Raw genomic sequence first — 13,757 nt, 5'->3', positions numbered from 1 at the left:
CAAAACAGTTTCCTCTCTAGGGGCTACACCCTTACACGTGAACAAGGAACTCAAAATAATTGATTTGACAATAGCTGGTTCTTTCCATCAACTTTAAATTATTTTAACATTTCCCCTCATTCCCTCCAACCCCTATTTCTTATTTGCCTCCCCCTCCCCAAAGAATTAATAAATAATAATACTTTAGGTTAGGGTGGGGGGAAAACACACACACACGACCTATATATTGACAACTCAAGCTTCAGGTTCACTTGAATTTCCTACCTGAATTGCAATCTGGTGTTCAATCGTTTTGTACGCAGAGTAATGTGTGCTCCCCGACTGAATATGGAGCTGTGAAAAAAACCAAATCAAAGCATTCTGCTTATGTCACAAACTACAAGAAAACATCTTAAGCAGTTTATGAATAGCAGACAAACCTTCCTAGATTGGACTACAGCCTTGGCATTCAATGAAGACGCGTGTATTTTTATTTGTTGCTATGGATAAGATGATCAAAATAATCTAAGGCAGAAGTTAAAAAAAAAGAAGGCTATTCAATAAGCAAAAGTGGGAGGGAGGGGAGAGTGAGAATCAATGACATGAAAAAAAGAAAAATTGATGCCCATTAAAACATAAAGAAAGCCAGTGTATTGTGAGTGATGCTGAAGAAAAATTAATAGTATGTGCTGCTAAGGAATTATTAGAATTATAACATACAGGGGAGAGGAAGGAGCATAAGATGCTAAGAATCTGCAACAGCTATAAGCCCATGTTTTTGATACTCTGCCCTATATGTAGTTAAAAAAAAACTACCAACAACAAATCTACTTCTGGGACATCAGATTTGTTTTGTTTTGAGGGTCACATCTCATTTTTCCATGCATTCTATTAAAATAACCATCTACTGGAACCCTATTACTTCTCTCTCTCTACAGACTACCTATGGATAATCGACTTGGTAACCCATTTTCCATTCATCAGCCATGTAACCGCCTAAGAAAGTAGCCAGAAGTTTTAAGTGGAAGTGATTCTGTTTTCTTTAGCCAATGGGAGAATGCTAGTCACTGGCTCCTCCAGTCACAGTCCTAACACAATCTTCAAATCCCTTTGACCAGGACTTGCTCTTCTGCAAACCTCTCACCATACCTAAATTATAAAGGGTTAATGTGGGTTGAGGTTCATTCATCTTTCCAGGGAAGTGGCTAGAAAACCCAGGTGCCCTGACGGAGAGAAGCAGAGAGCTTTCACCTAAATGTAATTCTCTCAAATAATTTCCCTCACATTCTAAGACAGTAACTGGTTAAGATTTCTTTTAGACCCTATACGGAAGCATAGGGCCCCAGCTGACCACATCCTCTATAGGAGTAAGGGTTGGAGGACTATATGGTCATTTTTAATAGCCAGAGCTCTATTAAGAACTCCGTTTTACAAAACGCTCATATTCGACTTCTAGATTACAACCAAAGCTTAGCTGAGATTTTAAAATGGGCTTTTAGATCAACTAATCTGCATCTTGGTCACTGTAGGAAAAATTCATCAGCCCCCCCAGTTTTAAGAATCTATACACACACACACCACCCCCAGCCTCTGAAGATGCTCTCTACAGAGTCATGATAAACTACAACATTTCCAATAGAGTCCTGCATTGCTCTGAGTGTATAATAGTGGTTCTTTTATTGGCTGCAAGTGACTGTTTTTAGGATACAAGTGACTTTGAAATAAACTCATTTATCCCTCTGAATTGAAGTACAGAAGTAGAAATACAGGTCCCCTCCTCCCCTAGGGTTTGAAATCACTGCCTCCACTTAAGGCACCAACTTCTCCAACACAGAAAAAGTAACCAGAGGTAAAAATAGGATCCAAATAAAAGAGAGAATCTCTATCGCTTATCAAGACACAGAAACCAACCAGGTTCCTCTAAAACAAAGAATTTAATGATGAGCAGTTGAAAAAATGTGGCCCCCCACACACTCACAAGCAGTTCATCAAAAGTGAATCACCAAAAGAGAAAGATGAATTTGGACCCTTTATCCCCTGTCCTTTTTATAAAGACTGCCAGTCAGTAAGCGGAGATTGCTCTAATTACTGTGACAATTCTGCATCGCGTTCAAACAACTTTTGTGCTCTGGACAGGTTTCTCTGCGAGTTTGAAATTCTTGGCCTGAGAACCGCTCTTGTCTAAAAGAGGTTTCTCCTTCTAAGCAGAGAATGCAACACTAACAAGTTGTCCCTCTTTTCAGCCTGTTTTATTCTCCTCTTTTCCAATTGCCTGATTCAGAGCTTAATGGAAACTTGTCCAAGCTTTTCTTCCCACAAACCCTGTAGAGCCCTTAGGCAATCTGTACTCGGGGTAACCACAGGAATCTTATATTGTCAATTAAAATTGAATGGACACCTGATAACTAAGTATATGTCTTGGGAAAAAAAAACATTCATAGAATCAGAGTCTTACAAATAAACTAATGAAAACTGTGGATAATCCAAATTCAATCTTCTCCCTTGTCCAATTTCATTTTTAATCTTAATTTTCATCACTGACTAAAGAACAACATATCCCACGAGTGATGAAATTAAAGTAAAAGCTATGTTTTTAACTGTGGCCAGAAACTCCAAAAGTGGATGTTACCAGAGACCAACTCGGTGCAAACTAAGTTGTGGTCTTCACCACTGAAGGGCGAGAATAACCTCCCTCTCCTCTCCCTCCCACCCCACTCCAACCTTCCCCCCACCCCCACCCCAGGCCAGGACCAAAACAGAAAAACCATAACCTGCTCCCAAATACACAACACAAGGAACACATTCTCTAGAGTTCAGCTTGTCTTTACAAACAGCTTGGGACTGTTGTTGAAGACGTTTACTAGTTAAAGAAGAGGACTTGAAATGTTCTTGTCCCTTCTCTGTTTCCACTCCCTCTTCCCCTAAATGCACTTTTCTAATATACACACAGTTTAACTACTTTCCTTTCCCCTGTAACACAAAGATGCCTTGTTCCATCTATTCTGGCTTTTAAGACAAAGATAAACTAAAAGTACCCAGTAAAATCTTGGCACCCTAACATGGAATAATAATTTATACCCTCCCTAAAATGCCATGAGGAAGAAGAGAACAAGTAGTGGTTGCCTCTTTTTATTTTTTTGGATGATGGGAGGAGGTTAATAAACCCATTAACAAAACATTCAGGAATCATGGCCTAACCAAGGGAACGTTAGGCTTGAAGGCCAGGTAACTAGTTCCAACATTCCTAACTTACTGCAGTTGCCTTGTTCTGTGACCTGCAACACCTCATTTAACATCCTAACCCCTTAATTTCACCATCTATAAAATAAAAGTAATGCTCCTCACCCTCCATGGACCTGCCTCCCGGGGTGTCCCAAGCATTCCTGAACTAGGAACCCAAAAGGCACTTTGAACTCCTTACAATAAAGCAATACACTCAACGAAGATAAATATATTTTCCTGAATTACTTCCTATGGTAATATACCACATCTATTCCTACCTCCTTTTAATTCACCCAGACATAACTCATAACAGTGATTCCCCCAAAAGGTTTTTCCCTATTCAGGGACAGGACCAGTAGAGGCCAGAGAGAGAACAGAAAGGTGGGGCATGTCATGGGTTTACTATTATCTAGCAATTTATAAATCAGTATTTTATGGAAGTAGAAAACATTAAAGGCACAAGGAACCTTGGCCATCACCTAATCCAAATCCCTCATTCAAAAAATGAGGAAACTGAGTCCCAAAAACCAAAATCAGCTTCATGGTCACATGGGGAATTTGTAAAAAGCAGAGACTGGAACCCAAGTCTCTCTTTATACAGTACTTTTCTCACTAGACTTTCTAATAAATTACCATTCTCTGAAATGTCTCAATTTCTCTTAATTTCATTTGAATCACAAACCCTCTCTTAGATATCTTATGTTGAGGTCATACTTGAATGCTACCAGGGTCAGAAGATGATCCACAGGAAAGAATGAGAGAGTGACCACTGGATCCATGTTTGGAAAACACCTCTTTAAGAAACCAGCTAGACTAAATACAGGGCCCAGAAAAGCAGAACCTCAGTACCAATGGTTTCTTGAACACACAGATAGACACAACTCTCCTGGATATTTCAATAACTCCCTCAATTTTCACTGTTCTTCAGTTTACTTCGCAGGATGTTCATCACACATGGAATTGGAAAGGATTCGGTTGGGCACTAGAATTGGGTCTTGTTTAGCTCTACAGTTTGTTGTTTTTTTCCTACAGAGTTTTTTAAATGGGCTAATTTTGGGTTTATTCCACCAACTTTCCCTACCCCCAGTTCAGAAAAAAAAAAAGTAAAAGACAAACAAAATTCTATTCTCCAGATCCTATTTTTAAAAAGTACTTATAATTTGATTTCCTGGGAAACTATTTCATCTATTTCTCAAGAAGTATTTCTTTAGCACTCACGCTCCTTTCTCTTGTCCCCTTCCCCCAAACATCAGTAAACAGAGGACCTGCTGAGGTCCTTCTGTTTCTATATCATCAGCTCAAAAGATAGCAAACCTCTAAGATTTAAGGAAACCCTTTTCTTGAGTCTTAGGTACCCCCTGAAAGCATGCTTTGGGACATAAGTACTCCAAGAAGGCCATTGTAGCTATGGCCCCAGGTCTCTACAGGTGCTATGATTGTTGGGTAAGAGAACAAAGTTTTGGGTTATTGCCCTCCTTTTTTATAAAGTAAAAGGACCTAGAGCTTCCACGGTGACAGCAAACCAGTATCAACTGGAAGAGACATAAGTTTAAATGTTCCTGCAAAGCCCCATAAAAGCTGAACATTCAGGCCCTCCAAAAACAACAACTTAACAAAAGCTTCCTTTTCTGAATTGAAGGGCCCATCTCCCTTCAGTCAGTCATTCTGCTACAACAAAATACATGCCTATGGACAGACACAATCTTTCTCACTGTCTAGTTGTTTCAGCAAATGTCTATTTACCCTCATTAACTTTTTTTTTCTCTTTTCCTCAACCTGAAACCATCAGCTATGAGTCAGAGAACAATCATTAACTTTTACAGCTTCCATACAAATCCACCTACTCACATAGGAGAAAGAAGTATTGACTTGCAAGGTAGCCAGAGACAAAAATCCTCTAAGAAAAGATGAAGGGGGAGGGAGTGATAGAACTCTACAAGAAAGCTATCTGGAGTAAGGTTGGGGGGGGGGGAAGAAGGGGGAACAATGAACACCAAACCACATTCACTATTTTTCAATTTGGGGCTGCAACCTTTAAAAAGAGTTGATTTTCTGCTTGGATATGCTGATACCCAACTCAAAATCTCTTAGCACTCTAACGGAAGAGGGTAATATTTTTCTTCTCAGCATCAAAATGTAAAAAAAAAAAATCAACCATTTCTTAAATTGCAGAGAGTAAACTGAATCCAGTCTTCTCCGGGGCTCGTAGTAAACACATTTCCGCCAAAGATAAACATACGGGGGCTGCTATGCTGAGACATGTTCCTAACACAGCATTTTTCATTAAAAGTTGCTACACTAACACTCTTAAAATGATGCCCAATCATTATTACTTCACTTAGCAGTCACTGTGCGACAACTCATAACGAATTAATTTGCATTAATGTGGGCTTCGTATGTATTTCCCTGAACATTTCATTGTGATGCAGGCTTCATAAAAGTGAAAAGAAAATAAAAAGGTGCCTTTTATTTCACTTTCCAAAACAAACCAACCCACCCAAAGACCTGCATACATCTTCTAGATTTTAAAACATTTTTTTTTTGCTAATATATTTAGTGCATCATAATTGGCCCAGCATGGAGGAATCTAGTTATCTTCTCAGTAAATATTTATAGCATCACTCTTTCCCATTCATTCTGCATTTTCTTAGAGAATCTCACTGTAGCCTACATCTGCAATTCATTGACTTTACAATTTACCACATGTTGAGATGGGAGAGGTCTTAGCTCCATTTGAATCACTGCACAAATATGCAAGTGATTTATCAGTTTAAAACCGAAATCTGCAGAAGGAGGACTCCACTTCTCCTGAACATGACTCCTCCTGGCAAAGCATGGACAATTACAGTATGCACTAATTAAGCTCTGTGAATGTGCTGTGCCCTGGTAATGCCTACCAGGCCTCAAATTTATTTTCATGATGCCAAACTTTAGCAAGCAATTTAACTCATTCAGGGCTGTTTCAGCCACGAATGCCCAAGTGGCTTGGGTGAACCCCTCGATCCTCATTAGGCAGCTTGGGGATCTCTTAAGACAAAAGAAGGAAATATGACAGATTGAATTACCCATGTAAAATTAGATGAGCCAGAGGAAGAGAAAAAGTATCTAGGGAAATCTGAAAAAACACCACTGATGATAGATAACCTGTTCAAAGGCCCTAACACAACATCATATTCATAAAGTCCTGTTAAAGGATTCCTATCTGTCCCTGAGGGCTAGTAAGTTTCAGGATTCCATTGATTAGGAAATAAACCCTTCCAGGCTCTACCGGTTAGGTTTGATTTTTAGGGGAAGGAGAGCAGTACAAAATGACAGGGCCTACCAGGTTCCTGAACTCTTTCTCGCTGTCTAAAGATTTGCACATAATTTCACAGCCAAAATAAAATAAAATAAAATCAAGACTTCTCACTCCCAACCTCTGTCTCCCGGTCTTCCTATCTGTGATCGATATGTGAGAGGATTGCAAGAGGATGTCACAAACAAACAGATTTTGCTTTACAGAAATTAAAATCTGAAAGGACATAGCCCTATTTCAGCGATCCAGTCCAATACCAAACCTGCCCCTATTATTTTAAACAACAATTTAATTAAAGCCTGTTAGGTGTTCAAGGAAGGGAAATGAGCAAAGCAGTACCTTTTCTCATCCTCCCTTATGCCCCTCACTACCACCATGAATTCCTGACACTCAACTGACAGTCCCTGGATCCCTAACTTCCGGTTGAATCTGTAATATAAATATGCTTTTCCACCAAGTTTCTAATCCCTCTCCTCCGGGTTATTCTACCCTCAGTCTGGATTTTTGAGCATATTCCCCGGCTCCCCCCCACACCAGTTCTCCCCCCTGCTCCCAGTTTTCCCTCCCCTCCCACCCCTCAAAAAAGCTTAGCTTCTCCCCTTAGTCTAGGTTCCCAAGGCTTTTTAATCATCTCCCCCTCCCCTTCGCCCCCTCAAAAAAAAAAAAGAAAAAAAAAGCTCAATATCTCAAGATGTTAACTGGTGCCCTGTGTGTGTGTTTTCTCCCTTTCCAGCTCAGTGGTACATCAATAAATTAAAGACCAGTTCCCCGTATCAGGTTTCTTTAAGTATTCTGGGAAATATTTTGTTGGTTTGGTATCAACACACACACACACACACACACACACACACACACACACACACACCACAATACAGGCAGTGTTGTTCTCTTAAAAAAGAGAGATGAAGAAACCTGTAGCAACTTTGTTTTTAAAACTGCCTTGTTCCCAGCTCTGCTTGAATTCTCAGGACTGAAAGTGTTAACCCTAAAGGTAACAAGAGTTACCGACAGAAAGGCAAAAGTGAGGGTACCTGGACACTCGGATTTGGGGGCGTGGGATGGGGGAAGAGGATGAAGGAAGAAAGCTTTGGGATGTTTCCCCCTCCCATCTCATCGCTTATAATTAGTGAAAAGAAATTTGACCCACTGCCAGTGTCTACGGACCTTGGATATTATAAGGCCAGCGTGGCGTCAAATATCTTAACATTCATAAGTGTTATAGGCTGTAAATAAACCCTGTGGATTTATGACCCAGTGGCTCTTGCCAACAAATGACTGGGGCACATTTCTTTCAGCAGCCCTGGTGAGGTGCAAGTTAGCCTTTGGTTGTAAAATTAGCCAAACAAACGTGCCCAATTAAAAGTCGAAGTTTAAGGTTTGCTTACATATTTGCCCCTATGCACTCCCCCAAAGAGAAACCCAGGCTCCCCTATACCCTCCAAAGGGCCAGAGGACTTTCAAGTCCTCCCTCCCCCACCCTTCAGAAAACTTCGGAAACAAAAGTTTCCTCCAAATTATAAATGTGGCTCCAAATCTGGTCTGATTCTCCTCCCCCTCCTACAGGCGCATGTACACACACTCACATACACCCTCTGAAAAATGACCCATACTGCATTTGAAAATGTTTATTTATTCCTCAACACCATAGTTTTTAAAAAAAAAAAAAAAAAGGCAAATTCCCTCCTTGCCTGTTTCTCTGCCTGAAGCTGCCTGGGCCTCTCTCTTTCCCTTCCCCCAATATAATGTCATCTACTTCCTGTGTAGGAGAGAGCATTTGCTAAATCCAGGTTGTCTCATACTTAACTGCCAATAATCCAACTTCCACATAACTTCCAGACAGCTGGGAAAAGGTCCTCTGAGTTTTAGTCATGGTTCAGAAACACACGTCCACACAAAAATGCACAGCTGCTCTGTTTTCTCTACACTGCATTTTTAATATGATTTGGGGGCCCTGTTGTGAAACATCTGACAACGTAAAATCCTTTTAGAGACCTTCCAGTTTACATGCTGCCAGTGTGAAAGTGAAGTTCCACTGGTTCTACTCCTGCCCCCCCCCATCCACCCACCCCCCAAAACAGAGAAATCTCTGCACTGGGTGTTAACACATCCAAACCAAGAGTTCGCCCCTGGAATGTATGAAGGCATTCAGAGACTCCCTCGAAAGGCCTCTACTGTAACTCTAAAAGCAAAGAACGACCCGGTGCAACTCTTAAAAAGTGAAATTTCGAGAGCAAATATTATTTTTAATGAAGTGCAGGGGTCCAATTATTCTGTTCCCACACAGTGCCGCATTATTTCGTTTTGCAAGCTCCCTCAAACTTTACTGCAACTTTTTCCACAGCCCACTCACAGAAAATTCACCGACTACAATAGCACTGTCAGTGGAGTCCAAAGAAATTAAAATCCAGGTGGAAATGAACAGAGGCTAGCCTGTCTGCCAAGGACCTAGAACACAACCTAGTCTCAATTAGAGATAGAGCAGATCAGGAAACCGCCCCCCACCCACCCATCCACCCCTCCATCAAGCAGGCCAAAGTTTCCCCCAAACATATTCTTCATAAAGATAAATTCGAGTCTTCGTGAATTCTCCGTTCCACATCACTTTAAGTACTTAAAAGAGAGGAAAAAAAAAAAAAAGCAAAGTACTGACAAATTTGGCTGTATCTACTTTATTAAATTAGTGAGCTAATATGGAAACTATAATCTATACAGTAAATATTAAGCCTTAAACCCAATAAAGATTAGCAAAGAATTAATGCCGATATATTTTTGAGATTGAAATCAAAAACAGCAAAACAGGCTGGCCATAAATATTTCTGAAGGGAGATGAAAAACAATTAGCATAAATACCAAAGAAGGGCAAGAACACCTGTTCTTTTTCAGGGGCGATAAGCATTTTATTGTTCTCTATTTAAAATGTAATGACCTGTGTAATTACAGTAATATTACATTGTTATGTAGGGGCTTGGAATGTCACACTTTGAAAAGTGTTGTCAAAACAATCAGAGGGAAAGAAGGGGGTGGGCTGGGGGTAGGGGGAGGACCACCATTAACCCTTTACACTCCTGGCCCCAAAGCTTTAGTCTTGAGTTTATGCTATGGGAAACATCCCTTTTTCACATTATCAACGAAGAAAAAGTTTTTTGGTCAAAGAAACCAACCAGGTGATTAAGTTGCCCTTGGTTTTGCTGAAATGCAGGATTCCAAATTTAAAAAACTGAAATTGGGATGCTGCTTGCTTTTCCTATCTAGTAAGCAAACAGCTTACTTGGAAAATAAATAACTTTGGATAATGGAAGCTAAGGAACCCTAATAGGTAAGCTTTAAATAAGAAGAGACCTCTAGGAAATCGTGACCCCTACATTCTTCTCTGCTGTTTGCAAGAACCAATTAGACTGGCTCTTAAAAGGAGGTTTTGTTTTCTTTTTTTAAGTCCCTTGTTTCACTTTTAACTTTAAAATGAAAACAGTTTCCTTTTATCCCTAATATACAAATGTTACCAAAAATCCTAATATCTGCAGCTAGATCACTTCCTATCTAGTTAACTAGCCCTCTCCTTAATGCGTGTCTCTATTCGAATCTGTATTCTTAAAAGCCATTCACATTACTGTATCAAAGGGTAAATTAATGTTATGCAGAAATTTTTGTCGTTTTAAAATAAAATTATTACTATCAAGCTTTATGGAGTCATCAGCTATTAAAGTATTATTCTTGAGATAATGTATTATTCATCATAAGCTGATTTAATGATACTCCTTAATTCTTTACATTCTTAAACAGAAAAGCAGAAATCAGGGTTCTTGGGAGTTTGCTTCTAAGCGGCAAGCAGCTGCTCCCAGGTAGACTGAGAAGTAACAGAAATCCTAGTAAAACAGCATCAACAAGGCCTGAGAAATGAGTGAGACCCACATTGCTAATTTGTCTTTCCACCTTGCTCTCAAAAACCAAAACCCAAACAGCATAAGGCCAATACAAATTTCTGATGGTCACTGAAAGTCTGCTCTCTTCTCTCCATATATTCCTCCCTGCAGCAAATCTGGAATTCAAAGCTGGCACCTCTGATAGAAGGTGTCAAGAGACCAAGATGCCACAGAGCAGCTATCTCCATTTAATCTAAATTATTCAGCTTTTGGGCCTAAATAAATAACTTTAATTCCAGGAAGCCCACAATTAAAAATTAAGTTAATAAGGTATGCTTAGTGCAAGGGGGGAAAGTGGTTAATACCAGGAGAGATGTGTTGGTGTTTGACATGCAAATACTAAAATTGCCTATTGAGTACAAAGCTGTCTTTTTTTAGGCTCAATATGATGTCACACTACAAGGCCACCTGCTATGTCAACAATAAAATAACTAGAAGTTTTTCTGTACCTATTAATTCCAACAAAAAGAACTAATCTCAGGGAGCCTTATTTTTAACGCAGGGGAAAATAATAATTTGATAATCAAGCTTTACCTATCTTTTAACTACTGAAAAAAATCTCCACTTCTAGATTTAAAAAAATAAATAAATGCTGAGTTGCAGCTTTATTTAGGGGTGGGGGGGGTGAAAAAAAAAAGGAAGAAAGAAAGGCCATCAAGCCAAAATCCAGCATCTTGAGCATCTCCCTTGGTTTTAATCACTGTCAAGTAAGTGCCTTTTAAATGGAAAAATAAATTCTCATTCCCAGAAACTTCCAAATTCGGGTAGAAGGGGCTGGGAAGAATTTCTGTTAAGGTTACAGTGTACTATTTTGCTTGGTTTCGTCTTGTCACAAACCATCAAGTTTTGATCTTAATGCTCACAAGTAAAGAGCCCCACACAACAGCTTCCAAGAAAAAGAGAAAGTAATCAATCTATGCTTCCCCTCAGAACTCCAATCACTACAGTGCATAAGCAGTCTCTCCAGCTCCCATGCATCTTTAAGAAGCAGAGCAGGCTTTTAGATGCCATCTAAGAGGAAGTCAGCTACAGACCCGTCCTCTTAGCTTCCCATGCATGCAAGTGGGGATGGGGCAGGGGGGAGAAGTGGGGAGAGACCGAGAAGAGAAGGTAACTATTGCTCATTTCCAACCATAAAAATGGACCAGTCTAGCATGCCCTTGCTATTTTCCTTTAGTTAAAAAAAAAAAAAAACCAACACAACACACAAACAAGTCAAACCTGATGGTTAATATTTTAATGCTATAAAACACTTGTAGATGATAGATTCAATTTCTGCAAGACCTCGGCCATTAACACTGATTCCACGGCTGCTAACAGTGGACGTATTATTTCAAACTGCTATCTCGAGTTACCAAAAAAAAAAAAAAAAAAAAAGTGTAAATAACGCAGGCACCGGGTGGGGGTGGGGAGCGAAGCACCGGGGGAAGGTGAAACAACCGGGGAGAGCCATTCACAAACACGTATTAACATTTTGTTCTCTCCAGGGGGTAGGCAAGGCAGGCCCGAGTGGGGCGAGATTTTTTTTAAGGGGGAAGGATGGGAGGAAGGAGAGGAAGAGAGAAGAGTGGGCAGGAATAAGGAGGGGGGGGGCACTCTTCAAAACAAAAATGTCAGTGGCATCGCAGGAGATCGGGTGGGAGTGTGTGCACACTGCAGGAAGCTGAGGGAAGGCACCCGGGAACCGGCTCTTCCTTCCTCGTGCCCCCAAAGTTGATTTGGATCCTTACTCAAGTGTCTAGCACAAATGCCCCCCCCCATACAGGTTGTGAACCCCACAACCCCACTTCAATTACTAAGGGAATCTTTCTAGGCTTTTCTCAGTTGTGTGTAACTATTTTTTTTTTAATCCCTCGAAGTATTTCGGCTCTCCTAAAGTCCCCGAGAGGAGACAAAACGAGAGGCTCACAAGTAAAGACCGCAGTCAGCAAGGCTCTCCTCTTTCCTCATCTGGGCCTCCCACTCGGACCCTCACAGCCTCACGGCATCGGAGGGGGAGACAGGAGGCACCCGGCGATGCCAAGTTCCCCACTACTCTGCGCTGCCGGCCACAGGGCCGTGCTTCCCTCGGCCCTGAGGTTGGAAAGCGGAGCCAAGTCAGCAAGCAGCCTCAGGGCCACCAAGTTTGCAGAGACAAGTCGATGAAGCCTGACCTTGCAAGAGAAGGGGGTGGGGGGAATTAGGGGGAAGGAGTAATACTATCAATACTCGAGAGGATAAATAAATAGAAATCCTTCAGAGAAAGCCAAGGTCCTCTCTTCTAGTGCATGGGGCTCTCCTTTTCTAAAGCCCATTTCCTAACAGGAAGATACTATCTAGCAAACAACTCAGTTTGGCGGTTACGCTAAATCAGTCACCAGAGGGCTTTCTGCAGCAGCGAAATGGTTAAACGGAGGAAAACCAGAAAGCAGAGAGGAGAGAAGGAGAAGGAGAGAGAGCCACAGAGCCAGACAGTGATCACAGCAATTTTCCCAAGGAAAAGAAACAAACAAATAAAAAAATCAGAGCGCAAAAGTTACTGATCTTATTTTTTTTTAAGTCTTGCTTTGAAAGGAAGGTTTCAAAAACAAACGAGGCACCAAACTGAAAGCAACAACATGGCGAAGAGCAAACAAATCCCAGTCCACAAAAGGCAGAAAAGTTTGGAAAGTTTCTGGCAGCCTTGCAATAGCTAGTGAAGGGGAGGGGAGAGGAGGGGAGGGGAGGAGAAAGGAGGGGGAAGAAGGAGGAGGGAGGGGGAGGGAAAGGAAGAGAAGGGGCTACATGCAGGGACCCCTTCGAGGTCGTGACTCTAAAGCGAAGGAGGAGGGAGGGAATTTACAAGAATAAAAATGTCACTTACTGTTCTTGCCGTCGGAGAGAGGGATCCGTTGGGGAGATACGGGCTAGTCAAGTCGGGTATCATAATGAAGGGATAACCAGGGTACGGTGGCCCCTTAAACAACCCTCCATCTTGCCTCTTCGCGGCTAACATGGCGGGGGAGCGAGAGAAAGAGAACAGGGAGAACAGAAAAAAAAAAGAGAGAAAACTTTTTAGAAAGTGTCCCAAAGTTGCACGGCTACACAGCTGGACCAGCGCACAGCTGGATCACGGCAGCCAGCGAGTTCTGCAAAACAGGACTTGGGTTCAAGAAGGGGGGATTCGTGGGGGGAGGGAGGAGGAGGGAAAGGGGAAGGGAAGAGATTGCTGTGGGGGTGATTTCACTGATTTGGGGGTTACTCACCTTCTTCTAAACTTTCTCTGGATTTATCTCTGAAACTTTCGGATCGAGGCGGGGGCCGTCTTTCCGCCTTTCGAATGGGTTGGTGGTGGGGAGGGCGAGGAATAATAGAACGGAGAG

General features: G+C 41.4%; 1 protein-coding gene across 13 annotated transcripts in view; it reads right to left on the bottom strand.

The window, feature by feature from the left end:
• Positions 1–13,757, bottom strand: part of TCF7L2 (transcription factor 7 like 2) — a 249,546-nt gene that overhangs the window by 225,309 nt on the left and 10,480 nt on the right. For 8 of the 13 annotated variants that reach the window (XM_044665581.1, XM_044665582.1, XM_044665585.1 and 5 more), the window contains exon 3: positions 13,259–13,383. In XM_044665581.1, the coding sequence (XP_044521516.1) occupies positions 13,259–13,383 (125 nt within the window). Of the gene's footprint in view, positions 1–264; positions 334–13,258; positions 13,452–13,757 lie in introns of those variants that run through there. The other 5 variants (XM_044665579.1, XM_044665580.1, XM_044665587.1 and 2 more) reach the window with 2 other exon arrangements.

This window comes from Gracilinanus agilis, chromosome 2, assembly GCF_016433145.1.
Source record: "Gracilinanus agilis isolate LMUSP501 chromosome 2, AgileGrace, whole genome shotgun sequence".
Lineage (NCBI taxonomy): Eukaryota > Metazoa > Chordata > Mammalia > Didelphimorphia > Didelphidae > Gracilinanus > Gracilinanus agilis.
This window is presented reverse-complemented; position numbering and strand designations above follow the sequence as displayed.